This window comes from Orycteropus afer, unplaced genomic scaffold, assembly GCF_000298275.1.
Source record: "Orycteropus afer afer isolate SDZICR_OR568_19922 unplaced genomic scaffold, OryAfe1.0 scaffold00108, whole genome shotgun sequence".
Classification (NCBI taxonomy): domain Eukaryota; kingdom Metazoa; phylum Chordata; class Mammalia; order Tubulidentata; family Orycteropodidae; genus Orycteropus; species Orycteropus afer.
The window spans coordinates 3079907-3101549 of NW_006921695.1; the positions used below are offsets into that span (position 1 = coordinate 3079907).

General features: G+C 37.8%; 1 protein-coding gene across 1 annotated transcript in view; it reads right to left on the bottom strand.

Moving 5' to 3' along the window:
- Positions 1-2106: 2106 nt before the first annotated feature.
- ADAMTS5 (ADAM metallopeptidase with thrombospondin type 1 motif 5) overlaps positions 2107-21643 on the bottom strand; it is a 63187-nt gene continuing 43650 nt past the window's right edge. Inside the window, exons 4-8 of the mRNA XM_007943504.2 lie at positions 20964-21247; positions 18246-18429; positions 17694-17869; positions 14707-14882; positions 2107-2674 (exon numbers count right to left, since the gene is read on the bottom strand). Of these exons, the coding sequence (XP_007941695.1) occupies positions 2107-2674; positions 14707-14882; positions 17694-17869; positions 18246-18429; positions 20964-21247 (1388 nt within the window). The remainder of the gene's footprint in view (positions 2675-14706; positions 14883-17693; positions 17870-18245; positions 18430-20963; positions 21248-21643) is intronic.

Sequence of the window (21643 nt, forward strand, 5' to 3'; positions counted from 1 at the left end):
GAATACAACCACAAAAGATATTTTTGTCACGTTTGAATTACCTGATTAGGATTATTTTCAAAATAGGAAAAAGTAAATAATGATCTCTCTATTAATACCCTTTGTATAGCCAAATGGCTGGGGTAATTCATTTGTTTAGTTTGTTTTGTTTTGACTGAATTGACTTGTTTTGCTCCCTACCCTTGCTGTCTGGTGACTTCCCATCAACTGTAGGTTTTAACCTCAGATGGGATTCATTACACTAACTGATAATTTATTAAGGAATAAATGACCATGTTTATGAAAAGTCAATTGGTGAAAATCTAAAGCATGACTATGAGTTCTGTAAAACAATTATTCATTTTACAAAATAGTATCTTAAAAAAATACTTAAAATAGTGAGACACCCATTCTCTGGGCTCACTAAAATAAATGTGATATAGAAAGATCAATGACATATTTTCTTCATATTAAAACATCTTATAATAAGAACAAACTATCAGAGCTTAATGGAAAACTAAAACAATCATTCTGTGACATTCTTATAGGCAAATCTTTAACAGTAGGCACCTTTGGTATGATTATTATAAAATCTTATAAAAATAATTGGTTTTGTGATATTTCATAAGGAAAAAGAAATCCCAAATGAAACACCTTAGATTTTTCTGAAATATAGGATGAAAGGGTGCAGTTTACTCTCTAAATAGAGAATTTATGCAGATGATTATAAAAAATGTTCAAAGTCTATTCAAACTTACAGCTTACCTAATCAGGCTATGGAAATAAGAGTAACAAAGTTCTGGAAAATCATCACATTCCATCACTCAGACAGCTAGTGGTACAACCAAATGTTTTCCAATTGGGAAAAAAATTTTAGTATGATATCAATGTACCTTATTTTTAAAAAATCTTTTTAAAGGAATTATTGCCTGTAGTGTGGAAACAGTCTTAGTGATATTAGTAATAACCAGTTCTAGATATGGCTGACTGCCAAGTGACTTTTAATATTCCTATTAAACTAAGTCAACAAAAAGTACAAAATATTGTACAGAGCCCTTGAGCAAAACAAGCGAAAACAAAACACATTTTAAAGGCTTGCTGGTAAGAGGTATACCAGTGTTGAAGGTGCTGAAGGTGACAGAGAACTCTTTGCTGTGTGTTTTTTATGTATGTTACACATTGTGAGATACCAGATGGGATCCATGGAAAGAGGAAGCAGTTGTGAAAACAGAAATTGAAAACAGAGTGAAATATGTTGTTGTTTTCTTACTTTTAAATTCTAACACAAGAAAACTAATTTGTATACTCTTGAGTACTGAAAACATACACACAAGTTAACAATATGTCTATATCCTAATTATGCATTAGTTTGGCTGTCTGCCTGAAAAAAATACAGGCAGTCAATGGGTTTAAATAAACGGGCCCGTGTACATATTTAAATGACTAGATACACTGAGACCCTTTTTCTTTTAAGAATTTCTCAGAAGATGCTTGCTGTCAAAAATGATGTTTGACTAGAAGTGTATCTCCTGTAGTCAGAAAGTATACTGAATCTTATTAAAACAGCAGCAAGTTCTTAATTTCCAGTAAAACATCCACAGCTCTTTCTGGAAACTGCAAGGAGTTGAAATAGCTGCAGACCTACTTTGGTCAAACACTTTTTTATAGAAATATAATTTTTTAATAGAACCAAGTGATATAAAGTGACATGCCAAGGGAGAATGTATTTACAAACAGTAAAAAGAAGCTACTGTGTATCAAGGGTGAAAATGATCATGATGTCTTTAAAGACATTCTGTAAGAGGTAGGTGACAAGGGGGACACTGTTCTGCCATCTTCAAATATCCCGATTCTACATTCATCAGTGTGTTTTTTCCTTTGTATTGGTAGACCCAGGGGATTCAATAACTCCCAAGTCTTATTTTATGCCAAGGTCACCATTGTCACATGAAGCAGTGTCCATCCTCAGTTGGCCTCAAGGAGCAGATTCTGCCCATAACTCGACTCCTGTTGACAATGACACTGAAGCATGACTTTCTGTGCTTTAGGTAGACCTCTTGTTCATCATGGCAGTATCAGTGATGACTATTATCCAGTTATCTTTGTGCACAAGCTCAGAACCACAGGCTAACATTTCTTTAGCAAACATTGCTTAAATGCAGAAGGCCTCTGAGAGAGAAGACATCCCTTGGCTAGCTTTCGGTTTCTGTCCTGGCACTGCACCGTCCTGGTGTGCCAGCCGGTGTCACAGGTTCTAGAACAGGCGAGCCATGGGCCTGTCACCCATTGCAGCTGTGATGTGTGCGACCCCACTTTATTGCTGCCATGGCTAGTGACAGAGTTGACTTTTTGTGTCGACTTCTTGGGAACAAAAAAACTGTATCGGACATCTAATGCTTTAGTTGGGTCTGTTGCAAGAATCTGCACAATTAGAATTTCTTTTGTGGCCGAATAGCCCATACCATGCAAGAAGTCATCCCTTTGGCTCCAACCGCTGTAATTCATGACGGTTCCATTGATGTCAATGATCGTTTCTGAAGTGGAGATCATGTATTTTCCATTGATAAGATACTCACCATTTTTCTTTTTCAGGGCTAAGTAGGCAGTGAATCTGGTTTGGTCTTTGGCTTTGAACTGTCGGACTTTTATGTGGGTTGCCCCTTCTGGGATCCTCACAACATCTGTGTAACCCTTACTGGAAACAGGAAGGTCCATAGAAGAGAGAAACAGAGAGAGAAAGAGAGATGAAAAATAAGTAAACACTTAACAAATGGGTAAATAGAGAGTCTCTAAAAATCTTATCTTATCCTAATACAAAGTCTTAATGCATTTAAGGGACTAGTTTAAAATTGGCTTTAAAACTAATTTTCTTAAGACAAAATAAAATTACAATTAGAATATCATATTGTATACATCTTAATTTCACTCAAATTGAGGATGATGTTAGCAACTTGCCTTTATATTTATAATTTATATAAATCTTATTTAAAGATTTATGCAAACACCACCATCTTTATCAAATAAATACTGTTACCTTTACAAAGCACATTCTGTTCTTTATGGCACAAAATGGGATATATGTAAACAGAAAGTGATAAAAATCTGCCCTCAAAGAATCTTATGGAATTCTTTAGATTAATGGTTCTCAAACTTCTCTGCACATGAGAATCACCAAGAGATCTTTTAAAAGTCTCTAAACCTAGGTCACACTGTAGATTAATTCAATCACCATATTTCAAGATGATATAGGGGCATGTGTTAAGTTCCCTAGATTGATCCAACATGCAAACTAGTTTGGGAACCATGGATTTAATTATCTGCTTGACTAGAGACAGGAGTAGAGGATCTACTTCCATTTCTGCTAGAACTTTGGGTTTCCTGGGGCAAGACATAAAATGAAAAATAAAATTCTGTAACTGCATAATGATCGTTGAATATTATCATAAAAAGGGGAAAAATAAAATCTTTCATGTCTTATCAAACTTCCCTGAATCTTAGTGTTCATTGTCCATAAAGCATTATGGTAGATCAAGTGAGACGTCTAATAAGATAGGGTTTCTAATAGTATATTTTCTACTCAGAAAAATAGCCAACAGCATAAATATATCTAGTATTCATGTTGTTGTTGTAGTTAGTTGCCATTGAGTTGACTCTGACTCTTGTAGACCTTATATATAACAGAATGAAACATTACCTGGTCCTGTGACATCTTCATGATCATTAGTATGTTTGAGTCCTTTGTTTTGGCTATTAGGTCAATCTATCTCATTGAAAGTTTCTCTAACTTTTGCTGACCCTCTATTTTACCAACCACGATCCATAATCCTGTGAAAAATGCTGTGATGGAAGTGCTAATGAAGCACCAAGTAACTATATGACTGAGGAAGAGATACCTTTTGCCAAAATCTTGGATTTTATGGGTAATTTCATAATATGGTCCCAATATACTTCACTTTCTTAGTTATTCAAAGAGAAATGTTATTGCTTATGGAGTTTGACTGATGAGTGTAAAATTTAAATGTCTATTTTTAAATTCTTTCTCAAGATAAGAAATTATAAGGTAGCTGACTCATGCACCAACAATTCAAGTGTGTTCCTAGCTCAAGCATTTCCTCTGAAGTGCAGAGGGGCTTATCCACAAGGAAGTCCCCTGCCCACTGGACAGCTGATGTACAGTAACTATCAAACAGGTGGCAGAGCTTCCTACAGTGAGAAAAGACAACATGTAGTGCTAAGGATGTTCATTATTATGTCCAATTTGATTTATTGTTTTTATTTTTGGGATAAATTATGGATTAGACTTTCTCAGAAGATTTTAAGTATCTAATGTAAAGACATGATATTGCTGATGTTATTATGTGTTGTCGAGTTGGTCAGACTCATAGCAACCCTATGGACAACAGAATGAAACACTGACCTATCCTGTGCCATCCTCACATTTCTTGCTATGCTTGAGCCCATTGTTGCAGCCACTGTGTCAATCCATCTTGTTAAGGGTGTTCCTCTTTTTTTCTAACTCTCTACTTTACCAGGTATAATGTATCTCATAGTTCCCTAGTGCTGCTACAACAGAAATGCCACAAGTGGATGACTTTAACAAACAGGAATTTATTATTCCTTAGTGACTGTAAAATATGAGGAGTCCCTGGGAGATGCAAATTGTTAAACACTCAGCTATTACAGTTTAGGAGGCTACAAGTCCAAATTCAGAGTGCTGACTTTACGTACTGGGTGAAGACCCCTCAACCTTGAGCTTCAGTTATGTTTCTTGTTCCAGGATCACTGGAGCTAGAGGCGTCTCCTAAATGAGGCATCTACAGGTAAAATGACATGATCCCAAGATTGTTGGGCAACACAGCAGACCACTAGTTCAAGTTCAGGAACTGGAGATGAAGACTTGGCCAAATTCAGGATCCAAATATGCCAAAGAACTAGAGAACTTCCTCAAAGCTTCTCCATACATACTGGAAGTAGGCCACACCCAAAGGCAACTACTTAGTTGCTCACAGCAGATTCTACCACGGAAGTGATTATAATATCATCATGGTGAATAACTGCACCCACTTGTCCAGCCATTCAAACATGGCCCAGCCAAGTTGAGACACAACTTTAGCTAGCACAATGTCCTTCTCCAGGGACTGGGCCCTCCTGACAAGACCAAAGTACAAGAGGTGAAGTTTCACCACCCTCCCTTCTAAGAAGCATTCTGATTGTACTTCCAATACATTTCTGATTGTTCTTCTGGCAGTCCAGGCAGTATGCTTCACCAACACTGTAATTCAAATTCATCAATCCTTTTTCAGTCTTCTGCATTCATTGTCCAGCTTTGCATGCATATGAAGTGATTGAAAATACCCTGGTTTGGGTCAGGAACACTTTCGTCCTTACAGTGACTTCTTTGCTTTTTAACACTTTAATGAGGTCTTTTGCAACAGGTTTGCCCAATGCAATACATCGTTACTTGATTTCCTGACTGCTGCTTCCCTGTGTGTTGATTGTGGATCGAAGTAAAATTAAATCCTGACAATTTCAATATTTTCTCTGTTTATTGTGATGTTGCTTATACATTCAGTTGTGAGGATTTTTGTTTTCTTTATGTTGAAATGTAATCTACACAAGCTGTAGTCTTTGTTTTTTATCAGTAAGTACTTTAATTCCTCTTCAGTTTTAGCAAGCAAGGTTTTGTCAGATAGATGATATACAACCGTACAATGGCCTCAAACAAAGCCAAGAGGGATGTTGGAGATAATTTTTGCCTTAGGACATGGAGATTATTAAAATATTTTAACAATTTCAGTCAATAGTTAGTGGCAGTATCAGGCTTAGAAGTCAGGACTCTTGACTCTCAGTATGTGCTCCAACACTATGTCACCAAGTGTGAAATCCTTACTCCTGTCAGTTATAGTTTATAACACTTAAGTGAAAACAAATGTCCAGACTTAAAATGATAACAAGCAGGGGATTAAAAAAAATAACGAATGAAGGGTAAGGGACTCAGGAAAAAAAGCTTTTATTCTTTTCTTGTTTCTTAAGCCTGTCTCATATTCATGAGAATCTGTGGGGATTACCAACGTTCACTGGGTCTTCAAATCAAGTTTCACAAGGCACTGAAAATATGAGGATTAGTGCCTTGATTCCTTAGTGACTTTTGTAAAATACAAGGAGTCCCTGGGAGATGCAAATTGTTAAACCCTCAGCTATTAACTAGAAGGTTGGCAGTTCAAATCTACCCAAAGTTATCTTAGAAGAATAATCTGGCAATCTATTTATGAAAGATCACAGCCACTGAAAACCCTATGGAACACAGTTCTACTCTGACACACATGGGTTGCCATGAATTAGAATTGACTCAATAACAACAGGTTTATCTATTTATTTATTTAGCTTGGTGAAATATGATTCTCTTCATATTCTTTATTCTCTTTTCACTCTGCTTGTGATAATTTAAATCCTAGACATTACTAAGATTTCCCAACAATAATGAATGAATATAGTTATTCTTACATAGCTGTTATAAAGAATCCACCACACATTGGTCCATTTGTCATACTGTGGTGGCTTGCTCATTGCTATGATACTAGAAGCTATGCCACTGGTTTTTTAAATACCAGCAAGGTCATCCATGGTGGACATATTTCAGTGAAGTGTCCACACTAAGATTAGGGAGAAAGGCCTGGTGATCTATTTCCAAAAATCAGCCAATGAAAGCCTTATGGATCACAACAGAAAACTGTCCTAAATAGTACTTGAAGCTGGGCTTCCAGGGTGGAAGGCACTCAAAATACACAATAGACATAACAACAGACGTGAGCATACCAACAGTCATGAAGATGGACCCTAGCATACCAGTGATTACAGAATTGGGCAGCGTTTCATTCTGTTGGTTGCCATGAGTTGAAGGACTGGATGGCAACTAACAAAACAATGAGGCCAGGGGATCAGTTAGAACACTACTGCAGAAGTCCAGGTCAGAGACTATAATCACTTGGATTGGGGCAGTAGTGATCACAGCGATGAGAGGCAATCCTATTCTGCATATATATTGGAAGCTGAACTGACAGGATTTGCTGATAAATGAAAGTGGGGTGTAAAAGAAAATAAGGTGTCAAATATGACTTATTAATTTTGGTCTTAACCAATGGAAGGACTGAGTTCCATTTAATGAGTGAGATGAGGAAGATTGAGGGAGGTTTGAGTTAAGACTAGCATCATATTTGTAAATAGGTTTGAATTCAATAAAATATTTTAATATTTTTTTTCTTGTGTAATCCCTACAACAGTAAGATCAAAAACAAGATGATTATTAACATTTCAACTCTACTATTGAGAAATCTTATGGTAAAGAAGTCAAGTGTCTTTTTAAAGATCACATAACCCATTGCCATTAAGTCAATTTCAATTTATAGTGACCCTAAAGGACACTGTAGAGCTTCCCTGTAGAGTTTCCAAGGCTGTATGTAATTTTTATGGAGACAGACCACCTCATCTGTCTCCTGTGGAATGGCTGGTGGATTCAAACCACTGACCTTTTGGTTAGTAGCTGAGTACTTAACCATTGTACCACCAGGGTACCGTCAATGATCACATGGCTAGTAGTTATAAAGCCAGAGCTTGAATGATAATATTCTGGCTGCAAGGTCAATGTTCTCTCTTATGAATCATAATAGGTCAAGAAAATTCATTTGCTATATTTAAACTGATCATATGCACCATGTATTGCAATCTTGGTCATATGATTTCACAAGTGGTTATGTTGCAAAATAACATGGATTCCTAAATTAAATTTTGGTCCCTAAATTAATTTCTCTTTCCTTATCTCCTCTTTCTTTTTCATTCTCTTATCTTCCCTCTTCTTTTCTCTTCTCTTCTTCTTTACATAATGATTTGTGTGTCCTATGTCCTAAGTTTTATATCAATCTATCTATCTGTCTCTGCCACTCATCTGTCAGTTTGTCATACTGTGGTGGCTTGTGTGTTTCTGAGATGCTGGAGACTGTGCCACCAATATTCCAAACACCAGCAGGGGCACCCATGGTGGACATGTCTCAGCAGAGCTTCCAGAAAAAGACAAAGTCAGAAGAAGGACAGTGCCATCCACTTATCAAAGAATTGGCCAGAGAAAACCTTATGAATAGCAGTGAAACACTATCTGGTATATTACTGGAAAAACTTTATGAATAGCCCTGAAACACTGTTGGAGTGCCCCTCACGTCAGAAGGCACTCAAAATACGACTGGGAAAGAGCTGCCTCCTCGGAGTAGAGTCAACCTTAATGATGTGGATAGAGTAAAGCTTTTGGGACCTCCATTTGATGATATGGCACTACTCAAAATGAGAAGAAACAGCTGCAAATATCATTAACAATCAGAACATGGAATATAAGAAGTATGAATTTAGGAAAATTGGAAGTTGTCAAAAATGAAATGGAACACATAAAGATCAATACCTTAGGCATTAGTGAGCTAAAATGGATTGGTTTTGGCTGCTCTGAATCAGACAACCATATGACCTACTATGCTGGGAATGACAAATTAAGCAGGAATGACATAGCATTCAACATCACAAAGAATGTTTCAAGATCTATCCTGAAGTACAGTGCTGTCAGTGATAGGATAATATCCATACGCCTACAAGGAAGACCAGTTAATACTACTATTATTCAAATTTACACACCAACTACCAAAGCCAAAGATGAGGAAATGGAAGATTTTTACCAACTTCTGCAGTCTGAAATTGACCAAACATACAATCAAGATGTGTGATTACTGGTGATTGGAATGCAAAAGTTGGAAACAAAGAATCACCAGTAGCTGGAAAATATGGCCTTGGTGATAGAAATGATGTTGGAGATTGCATGATAAAATTTTTCAAGACCATCGATTTATTCACTGCAAATATCTTTTTCAACAACATAAATGGTGGCTATACACATGGACTTCATTGGATGGAGTACACAGGAATCAGACTGACTGCATCTATGGAAAAAGGCAATAGAGAAGCTCAGTATCTTCAGCCAAAACAACACCAGGAGCTGACTGTGGAACAGACTACCAACTACAACTACTCATAAGCAAGTTCAAGTTGAAGCTTAAGATAATTTAAACAAGTCCATGAAAGCCAAAATATGACCTTAATTACATCCCTCTTTAATTTTGGAGCTGTGGTAGCATAGTGGCTAAAGCACTTGACTGCTAACCAGAAGGCTGGCGGTTCAAACCCACCAGCCACTTCTCAGAAGAAAGGTTGGGCAATCCTACTTCCGTAGTGATACTGCCTCTGAAACCCAAGGAGGGGTCGCTATGAGTCAGGGCCAACTCGACGGCACACAACAACAACAACAACAAGAATTTAGAAACCATCTAAGGAATAGATTTGATTAATTGAACAACAAGAATGGAAAACCAGAAGAATTGTGGGATGACATCAAGAACGTCACCCATGATGAAGAAAGCAAAAAGGTCATTAAAAAGATGGGAAAGGAAGAAAAGACCAAAATGGAAGTCAGAAGAGACTCTGAAACTTACTCTTGAATGGAGAGTTGCTAAAGCAAATGGAAGAAATGACAAGATAAAAAAGCTGAACAGAAGATTTCAAAGACCAGCTTGAGAAGACAAAGTCATTTATTATAATGAAATGTGCAAAGACCTGGAGTTAGAAAAGTAAAAGGGGAGAAAACACTCAGTACTTCTCAAACTGAAAGACCTGAAGAAAAAATTCAAGCCTTGAATTGCAATACTGAAAGACTCTATAGGGAAAATATTAAATAGTGCAGGAAACATCAAATGAAGATGGAAGGAATACACAGAGTCACTAGGCCAAAAATAATTGGTTGATATTCATCCATTTTAGAAGGTGGCATATGATCAAGAACCAATGGTATTGAAGGAAGAAGTCAAAACTGCACTGAAGGAATGGGAGAAAAACAAGGCTTCAGGAATTGATGGAATACCCATCGAGATGTTTCAACAAATGGATGCTGTGCTGGAGGCACTCGTTCATCTATGCCAAGAAATTTGGAAGACCTGGCCAACTGACTGGAGGAGATCCACATTTGTACACATTACAAAGAAAGGTGATCCCACAGAATGTGGAAATTATCGAATAATATCATTAATATCACACACAAGTAAAATTTTGCTGAAGACAAGTCAAAAACAGTTGCAGCAATATATTCACAGAGAACTTCCAGAAATACAATCTGGATTCAGAAGAGGAATAAGGGATATCCATTGCTGATGTCAGACAATCTTGACTCAAAGCAAAGAATACCAGAAAGATGTTTACTTGTGTTTTATTGAGTATGCAAAAGCATTCCATTCTGTGGATCACAACAAATTATGGATAACATTGAGAAGAATGAGAATTCCAGAACACTTAATTGTGCTCATGAGAAACCTGTAGGTAGACCAGAAGGCTAATGTTCAAACAGAACAAGGGGATACTGCATGGTTTAAAATCAGGAAGGGATATGTGTCAGAGTTGTATCCTCTCACCATACTTATTCAATCTGTATGCTAAGAAAATAATTCAAGAAGGTAGACTATATGAAGAAGAACATGGCATCAGGATTGGAGGAAGACTCACGAACAACCTGTGATATGCAGACGATATAACTTTCCTTGCTGGAAGTGAAGATGACTTGAAGCACTTACTGATAAAAGATTAAAGACTACAGTCTACAGTATGGATAACATCTCAACATAAATAAAGTGAAAATCTTCAGAACTGTACCAATAAACAGCATCATGATAAATGGAGAAAAGATTGATGTTGTCAAAGATTTCATATTACTTGGCTCCACAATCAACACCAATGGAAATAGCAGTTAAGAAATCAGATGATGTATTCCACTAGACAAATCTACTGTGAAAGACTTCTTTAAAGTGCTGAAGAGCAAAGATGTCTCTTTGAAGACTAAAGTATGCCTAACCCAAGCCTTGGTATTTTCAGTCACCTCATATGCATGTGAGAGTCAGACAATGAATAAGGAAGACTGAAGAAGAGTTGATGCTTTTGAGTTGTGGTGTTGGCGATGAATACTGAAAGTACCATGGACTTTCAGAAGAACAAACATATTTGTCCTGGAAGAAGTACAGGCAGAATGCTCTTTGGAAGCAAGGATGGCCTGTCTTTGTCTCACCTATTTTGGTCATGTTGTCAGAAAGGACCATTCTCTGAAGAAGGATATTATGCTTGGTATAGTGGAGAGTCAATGATAAAGGGGAAGGCCCTCAATGAGGTGCACTGACACAGTGGCTGCAACAATGGGCTCAGGTATAGCAAGGATTGTGAGGCTGGCATAGGACCAGGCAGTGTTTCGTTCTGTTGTATACAGGGTCACTATGAGTCAGAGCCAACTTGATGGCACCTAACAACAATCTGTCTGTAATTTATCTATCTATCTATCTATCTATCATCTATCTATCTATCAATCATCTCCCTAGCTCTTGCTTTCACCAGCTATGTAAAATTGGGTAAGTGCTAAACTTTGAGAGTTATAGTTTCTTCCTTTCTTCCTTTGTAAAACAAATTATTGACCCTGATTATATTTAAGGTGACCAAATCACTAATGCTCTATTTCACAGAAGGTATCATGGATATCTCTGTGTGTGTGTGTGTGTACATTTATCTATTTACCTTTTTTATGCTGGATATCAGTCCTTATAAACTTATATATTTAAAGCAAAGGTATAATCCAGGACATGAGGGGATCCTCATCCTTGAAATGTTGGAAAATGCAGGACATTTTATGATGTGCAGTTTTTTGACATAGATATGTCTAACAAAGGTGAATACTGTTTCATTAGCAAATACAGTTAGTAATGCATAATGAATATTTTAATTCATAATAAATTCTTCAGCCATGCAATGTTTGATCATATCAAAGATAATTTTCAGTTTTTTACATTAACTTGGTGATTAATTGGTTTAATAAATTTGGTCTGCTTATTACTCTCAAGGTAAAGGTAACAGCACATACATTAAGAACACATACAAACTTAACCACATATTACAATCAGAGTGGGTTGGGAAAGAAGAAAAATAGTCTTGTATTCTAGCAGACACTTAGCTGACTCACCCATCCAATCTTACAGCATAACACAGTTATGTGTCACTTAACATCCATTTGGGCAGCATTCATCTGACCACATACTTCAATGGTCCCATAAGTTTTTTTTTTTTTTCTTAAGGGAAAGGAGCTCTCATTTAGTTTTTTATTTTCCTCCAATGGTTTTAAAAGAAGCCCTGGTGGCACAATCATTAAACAGTTGGCTGCTAACCAAAAGGTCAATGGGAGAAAGATTTGGCAGTCTGCTTCTAAAAAATTACAGCCTTGAAAACTCTATAGGGCAGTTCTACTTTGTCTGATAGCGTTGCTATGAGTCAGAATCAACTTGACAGCAAAGGGTTTGGTGTTTTTGGTCTAATGGTTCTAAAAATCCCAAACTCAGACTCTTGTAGCAGTGGATGCAGTGGGATACAGCTAAGTGAGGCAGAGAACATGGCTGTATGTGGGCTCTCGGGCTTTCTTGGCAGAAAGGCAGGCAGGAGCAGTGGGGACTCTGGGGTCTTGGCTACAGCTGCTGCTCAGCTGGAGAGAACAGTGAGTGGGGCTGGGTGTGCTCTGCTTCCTCCTTACATGCTTCCTCTAGCTCAGCTCCCACCACTGTCTCTCAGCTCTTGCCACTGGCACCACTCATTCCTCCAGCCTCTCCCAGCAGCTGCATCAGTGACAACAGCGGCTACAAGAACAACTGGAAGTGAGTACCCATAAAGTTTTAATATAGTGTCTGCACAATGTCCAAATTACATAATGCTCTATTTCACAGAAGGTATCATGGATACCTGTGTGTGTGTGTGTGTGTGTGCATTTATCTATTTTTTTTTTTATGCTGGATATCAGTGCCTTATAAGCTTACATATTTAAAGCAAAAGTATAATCTAGGACATGAGGGGAGGCAAAAGTAGACATTACTGTATATGTACTACTCCTCAATTATTGATTTTCTCATTATCTGATACTTTGTATTTATGACAACTTGAAAAAATTCTCAGGTGACACCTCCAATGATCCAGGCTCCATGCAAGGCTTCATCTGGCCCCTGGATGCATTCAGTGACAAATGAGCCATGCACGGGACAGTGGCAAACTAGCTAGCCATAGGATGCCTTCTCATGTTCACCCAGGACATATTCAGCTAGCCATGGAGAGCATGGGGTTATGGCAGGATGACATGAGGTCTAAAGGGGCAGGCGGAGGCTGAGTAAGGGCCTGAAAGTACTAGGGAGGTTAATGGAGTGAAGTGGGAAGAAGGGCAGAGAGAAGGTGGCTGAGTGGGGCTGCAGGGCCAGGGCAGACAGAGGATGAATAGAATTCCTGCCCAGGACAGATGGTGGGCAAAATTTGAACATCACTACCACCCCAATTCCAGTGGGCTTCATGGTGGGGAAGGAGGCTTGCCAAGCCACGAGCATCCCAAGATGCACCAGATGCAACTGACAAGTGGTGAGTGACCAGGTGGAGGGGCACTGGTGCCAAATATTGGGCACAGGCCCCGACTTTCACATAACACATATTTCACCAAATGTGTGTTGGTTATGTTTTTGTGTTAACTTGGCTAGGCCTGGTTGAATGGCTGGGCAGCTGGACATAGTATTCCCCATGACAAGACTGGTAATCAACTCCATGGTGGAATTTACTGTGAGCAGCTAAATAGCTGCATTTGGGTATGTGGTCTGCTTCCTATATATAAGGAGAAGCTTTGGGAATGGTCTCTAGCCTATGGCACACTTGGACCCTGCATGTAGCCGTGTCCCTGCTCAGCAGCCTGCTATGCTCTGCTGACCTTGGGACTTACAGTGGACTTAAGTTAATGGCCTGCCATATTGTTTGGTAACATCGGGACTGTGTCTTTTTATTTGTCAACCTTGGGGCTTCTCAGCCTCAGCAGCCAGCAGCTGTCTGAGTGAAGAAATGTCTCTAGCTCCAGTGGGCCGGGAGCAGGAGGCAGAGCTGGACCCCAAGGTTGAGGGGCTTTCACCCAGCCCCTAGAACCTGGCACTTTGAACTTGGACTTAAAGCCTCCAAACTGTAAGAATAAATTCCTGTTTGTTAAGGCCATCCCATTTGTGGTACATTCTTGTCAGGGTGGCACTAGGTAACCAGAACAAAATGACTTGATGTTTGGAACCTAACTATGTCAATAAGGGAAGAGTGGGTGCATTTCTTTATAGAGTAGATATATACCAGGATAATATGCTGTGAAATGGGATTTTTGCCCACACCATGCAATTAACTTACATTTTGCAATAAGAATATTTTTTTTTTAAGAAAAATACAAGTGAATTAGAATTTATTTGTAAAGAAAATTGTTACAACAAAAAACAGCCTTCCTTTCCTAAATTATGTTTTAGGAATAATAGATCTGGGAAATATTACTAAAGAGAAATTTCCCCCACTTCTTAGTCTCAGTATTGACACCATGCAAGAACATGACCTCCATGGCCATTGCAGTTTATCTGCTTTTAGTAGTGTCATGAGTTTCCACTCAGTTGAGTTTTAGTTATCTCTCCTTCCTTCTCGTAATATGCTACCAGAGCCATGCTAGACCTCCTCCCTCTGAAAGCTTATGATGTAATATGAGTTCCCTCTTTATCCGTTTTTCAAGAGTCAAAACCTGTGATCAATTAATATAAAAGCACTTGTTGTATTATATTACCTTATTACCTTTTTTTATTGAAGGTTCCAATAACCTTTGTACAACTAGAGTTGTCTCCTCCACAGACCCCGCACTTGTCATATTGAAGTTTGGAACCAATGATGCCATCACAGCCAGTTCGCACACACTTCCCTCGAACACAGACAGAATTACTGTATGGCCGACATTCAGTTCCATCGGTCACCTGGAAAATGAGAAACATCATCAGAGTGAAACATTGTGCATAGGTACTTGGATCTTTTGATAAACAAATATCAAACTAAACTTGTTGCTGTTGAGTTGATTCCAACTCATTGTGACCCCATGTGTTACAGAGGAGAATTCCTCTGTGGAGTTTTCTTGGCTTTAATCTTTATGGAAGGGGTCCTGGAAGCACACTGGTTAATGTCTGGCTGCTAACCAAAGGGCTGGTTGTTTAAATGCACCCAATAGTTCTGTGGAGAAAGATTTGGCAATCTGTTCCAGTAAAGATTATAGCCTGGAAAATCCCATAGGATAGTTTCACTCTGTCACAAGAGGTCACTATGAATTGGAATGGACTCAGGAGCACCTAACAACAACAACAGCAGCAATCTTTATGGAAATAGATTGCCAGGCTTGTCTTCTGTGGCACTGATGAGTGAGTTTTGGACTGCTGATTTTTAGGTTAGTAGTCAAGCACAGTTTGTGCCAACCAGGGACCCTTTAATAAAAAAAAGAAGTTCTTATTTGTAAGGTTTGAGTTTTATTAGACTAGATGGCACAACTAAAATTAAACAACATTGTAAGAAAAGAAACTACACTTGATCTTTGCCAAGAGGTTCATTGCAGAAATGTTCACAATACCCCCAAAATTGAAATAGCCTACTGTTCATGAACAGATGAAAAATACATACATACATAAAATACATGCAATGGAATATTACTCAGCCATAAGGAGAAATTAAGTCCTGATATATGCTACAACATTGATGAGCCTTAAAAACATTATGCTGAGTAAAGTAAATCAGTCACAAAAACATACATATTGTGAAATCCCTCTTACACGAAATATCTAAAATAGGCAAGTGTATAGAAATCAATGTTTATTAGTGGTTACTAAGGGTGAGTGGGAAAGAGAGAGAAAGGAGGACTCAATGTTTAAGGGACACTGAATGTGTTAAGAGTGTGGAGGACTAAGTAGTTAAGTACTTGGCTGCAAACTGAAAAGTTGGCAGTTCAAACCCATCTACTGCTCTACAGGAGAAAGATGTGGCAGTCTGCTTCTTTAAATATGACAGCCTTGGAAACCCAGTAAGGTAGGTCTACTCTATGCTATAGAGTTGCTGTGAGTCAGAATTAACTGCATGAGAATGGGTTTGGGAACTCCTGTTAAGGATAATGGAAAAATTTGGAAATGTATAATGAAAAACATGAAAAGCAGAATTAATGTTAGAAATTAAATCAAAAAATAAAATGGCTTACAAAAAGAAAAAAAAGGTAATCAACCCACCCCCCATAAACCCATAGTTTCCAGAAGTATTAACTGAAAAATCCTTGGTGTCTTGGCAGGAGATTTAGGATAAATCTAAGTGTGCATTGTCTATCTGTTTTCCATTGAAACTTAATTCCAAATGTATTAGGAGATTCAAGGTACTCATTTCTATTTTTGCATGCATGCTTTGTTCCCACTGTATAACCTTTGCTTTTACTTTGAGAGAATTTTTTTTTTTTTTTTCATAGAGCTTAGGACTATCTCCAGTACAGAGAGCTGAATATGAGTAAGCTTGAGAATTGAGAGCCCTTGTTTTGTTGCATACTTGTTGTTACAGTAATAAATTTGAAAATCTAAATCTGATATTTAAAACCATGTCATGGATGGAAGGCATTACCTATTGTGTGAGGAACTGTGAAACACCAAACTAAAGACCAAAAGATTAGTGTAGAAAAAGGAGTCTAGGGAAGCCAGATAAAGTTACTGCCCTGAACAGAAAGAATATATTTTGAATAAAGAAATTAATCTATATTAAGTAAATATACAACTAGTTATAAAATAGTGTTATATAGACTGCAGTATGGTTTTAGAACACAAGTATATAAATAAGCATAGATGCTTTGTGTTTATGTATACACATAACTTTCTCTTTTTACATGTCAATGTGTAAATGAGTCTGTGTGTACATGTATGTGTGTGTGTGGGAACCAAACAAAATATACTTTAACAAATTAATAGCACTTATCTTCAGATAGTAGAAAAACACCCAGTTATGTTTTTGTTCTTATTTCTCCATAATATTTTAAAAATGAAAGGTGTGTTACTTTTATAGTAAAAAGATATTTTTTAAAATTATGTAAGTTGGGCATTAGTTTATTTGTCAATTGCATGTCATAAATACCAAAAGGCCAATTCCGGAAGCTGTTTTAAATGTAGCACCTTTTTGCAAATCAGATAAATATTATTTTTAAATTGCTGTGTAACACTGGCTTGCTTTATAATTTGAAAATGATCTGCTGAGAAAAATAATGGATAATTAGACTCATACACATAATATCAAGGGATATTGATTCATGTTAAGGATGCAAGACTTACTTAGAAGCCTGGGCCAGGGATGATCTTGAAACTATTCTCATGAATAATAATAACAACAACAAAAAAATTCTAAAGTGAATAACAGACAAAATAAGAAAGATTTCTTGCTTTTTGAAATAAATTTATAAATATGCCTAATTGTTTCATTTTGTTTTGCAAATGAAAAATATAGCTATTTTCATGGTTATTTTCAATATCATATGTCACCATCTTTGACAGTTACATTTAAAAAAAAAAAAACCTTTAAACATTTACTTGTTCTGTTTATAAAATAATTTTACCCATTGCATAAAGTTTGAAAATACGGGAAGTATAGAGGTGAAAACAAAAATCCTCCCTAATCTAATCACCAAGAAAATAATATTAATTTATTATCTGTAAGCTTTATGCTATCAAATAATTTCCTTCAGAATGCCTAGTGTTTCCAGACAATTGGTCAATAGTTACCTTTGGAGAAAATACCACATAGTAGCCGGTGCCCTTAGCTCTGCAGGTCAGTTTGCATACATCCCCTGGCAGGACACCTGCATATTTAGGAACCCATTCCACAAATACTTTGACTCCTTTTGCATCAGACTGATACCCATTTTTGGCCTCACATTGCTCATGACGAAAAGATTTAGCTAGAAAACAAACATGTTACCATTACTGTTTTATAAACTTACATATATTTCCTACATTTAAATAATTTATTTTAAGAAGAAAATGTTAACTATTTTTTTTTTTGCACAGCTTCTTTATATACAACTGTTTAAGAATTTCATCTAGCTATATACAGTTAAAAACAGTAGTTATTTTCTTCCAAATCTCTAATTCTGGAACTATTGTTCATAATAATATTTTTAAAACACTCATGTATTTTTTAAAATTAATTTGTATATTGGTGGAATCATCAGTTAAATATGAATATTTCATTTGTTCAGCCTCTCCTATTTATTAGTGCTAGAATATAAACTACCCTTAGCAGATGGTAAATGCTGACACTTGGGAGCAGCATACCATTGGGTGGGCAAGGTACGACACTACAGGAGCGGTAAATAGCCCTCTTCCCTGTGCAGTAACGGCCACTGTTTCTGGGTGCAGGGTTATTGCAGTGACGATAGGCAAATTGAACTCCTCCTCCACAAGAACGAGAACATTGGCCCCAGGACCCCCAGGACCCCCAGTTGCCATGGCTTGAAGTCTGAAAAAGAAAATAGAAGAAGGTACTTCAACTCAGAAGGGAAGAAAATGTTCAAAAGGTACATTTCAAAATCACTTGTATTTAATGACACAAATGAAACTTCATCATCAATATAGGTTCATTTTCATGGTCATAAGTATTAGATGCCCTGGAATTGAAAATCCTTTCTAATTCTAGGCGATTAATCTTTTCTAGCCTCCTCTTGACACTAAAAATCTGAAAGTTTCACCTGAAGTACTGAGCTTAATGCAGAAATTAACTACTTGTTTCTCTGGATCATTTTATAATTATGCCTTCTGACATTGTATATGTCTGTTAACAACAACTGAATCATGGTTCACATTTTATCCACTTTGACCCTGGATCTTCGAAGAACTGTATGATGCTAAAGGTTTTTCACCAGGCATTATTTTATTGTGCTTGCATATTTTTCTCCTGCTTTAGTTGACAGCTGTTGGTTTGGTTTTGGTTAGTAATAGCATTTGCAGTCTTTTTCCCTAAAAGTCCTATCCATGATGTTGTTGTTGTTGTTATATGCTGTCAAGTCAGACCCAACTCATAGTGACCCCTCCTTGGGTTTCAGAGGTGATATCACTACGGAAGTAGATTGCCTAACCTTCCTTCCGAGGAGTGGCTGGTGGGTTTGAACCACCAACCTTCTGGTTAGCAGTCAAGTGCCTTAGACATGATGCTACTAGAGCTCCTTATCCATGATAGACCCTTTGATATATATAGAAACTGAATTTACTTGACCTGGGTTTGGCTTAGATGAATTCCTGACTAGATGACAATCAACCTTATAGATAAGAAATGTGGCAGATATGGGTGTGCACCTACACAAAACTTGCAGATACACACATACCCTCTAGGGAAGGATGAGTGCTGTTATGACACCCTAAGTCCATTACTCTGGAAACACTACAAGAGGAAGCAGAGAGACTCTGAAAGGAAAAATACTACAACCTCCTTTGCTGAGAGATTAAGTGAATAACTTCTTCTGGCTGCCTGTGTCATACCAGAGAGTACATGGTTGTATGATAGTACTTGAAAGACATAATCCAAAATCAAACCCATTGCTATCGAGTCAATTCTGACTCATAGACCCTACAGGACAGAGCATACCTGCCCCATTGCATTTCCAAGGCTATAAATTGGAAGCAGACTACTACATCTTTCCCTTGTAGAGCCGTTGGGTGGGTTCAAGCCGCCAGTCTTTGGGTTAGCGGTGAGTGCTTTAACAACTGTGCTACCAGGGCTCGTTGAAAGACACAAGCAATGCTAATATGGCAATACTCTTTGAGGGATTTTGAAAACCTAAAAGTGAGAGTTTGCTTTCTGACTTTGCTCCAGCCTTGAGAATTAAGGGGGCCACTGCTGACCTGAAGTTGGCCTGTGTGTGTGTGTGATCAGGGAGGTTTTTCCCTGGAACTGGTGTAAATTATCTTAGCTCCTAAAGTTAGATTAACTTTCTATAAGAGAGAAAAAAAAAAGATGCTTTTGAAGCTCACTGCATATGTGTAAGGACCTTTGTCAGCTTTACTACTATTTCCTTATTGAGTTTAAATAAATGTATTCTAATAACTTTACTAAAAGAAGTTTGAAAGTAATCTTCAGAAAAGCAACTTGGGAAAGTCCCTGGGAGGTGCATATGGTTAACGTGCTCAGTTGCAAACTGAAAGGCTGGAGGTTGGAGTCTACCCAGGGGCACTTGGAAGAAATATCTAGTGATCTAGTTTAGAAAAGTCAGCATTGAAAACCCTATGGAATGAATGGATTAAAGAAAATGTGGTGCATACATATAATGAAATATTACTCAGTCAGAATGAGAAACAAAGTTCTGATGCATGCCACAACAAGGATGAACCTTGAAAACATTATGCTAAATGAAATAAATCACTCACAAAAGGACAAATTCTCTATGACCTCACTTACATAAAAATAAACAAATATATAGACTCCAAAGTTTTTCAGCACTCCAAAGTTTTTCAGCGGTTAACAGGGATGGGAGGGAGAGGGAAAGGGGGAGTTATTGCTTGGAGGACATAGAGTTTATGATAATGGGGGTAGAATAATTAGGAGAATGATAGGGATAAGGGTTGCACAATATGAAGAGTATAATCAGTGTCGTTGAATTATGCATATAGAAACTGCTGAATTTGTGATGGTTTTGTTGCTTATATTTGCACTATGATTTAAAAAAGTAGAGTACAGTTCTACTGTGACACACATCGAGTTGCCACCACTCAGAATTGTTGACTACTCATTTTACATGGTGTCTCAAGTAGACAAAATTGGGGTTATATATTTAATTGTTAAAGGATATAATCTAACAGGCAAGGAACACCTACTACCTGCATTTTCTACAGTGTTTGACTACTGAGTATGGCTACTGTAGATGAAGCTGAAAATAGAAACTAAAGGATAAGTATTTTCAGTAGGAAATAAAGCCTTCTCATGACAGTGTCCATACACATCAAAGAAATCCATTTCAGATCTTGGCTCTCCAGGCATTGTGTGACAAGAAAATAACTTACTGAATAATATTTTTTCTTGGTTTTGTCCACACACTTTCCCTGCAGGCAGATCCTTCCTTTCCCACAAGGTGTTCCTTCTACAGCAGGCAGCTTCTTGGTCAGACACACCATCTGGCCCTGGCGCACTACTGCACACCACAAGCGAGCACAGACATCCATGCCAGGACACACTGTGTACTCAGGCCCAAAGGTCAGGTTGCACTGCTGTGTGGCATCATATGTCTGTCCTGGAAGTTCTTCTGGGCCTAGGATCTGCTTTCGTGGTAGGTCTAGTAGACAGTTACCTAAAAGAAGAACCAAGACTGACTACTGTGTTTAGGTTTCAAACTAATAAAATTATGGGTCTAAAGATGCAACACTCTAGCTGGCTTTGGGCCATAGTGCACAAACCAATTCTCAGTGAGAAGATGGAGAGGGGATTCAGTGAAGGACCAGGCTCTGTAAATTAACCTGTGGTTACCAATCACCCTCCAGGATTCTCAGTGGGGCACGAGCTCAGGATGAATATTTGTGGAAGTACAGCTGGCAGGGAGCTCTGTTGGCATAGTGCCTAAGGCATTTGACTGCTAACCAGAAGGCTGGCATTTCAAACCTACCAGCCACTCCTTGGAAGGAAGGTTGGGCAATCTACTTCCATAGAGACACCACCTCGGAAACCCAAGGAGGGGTCACTATGAGTC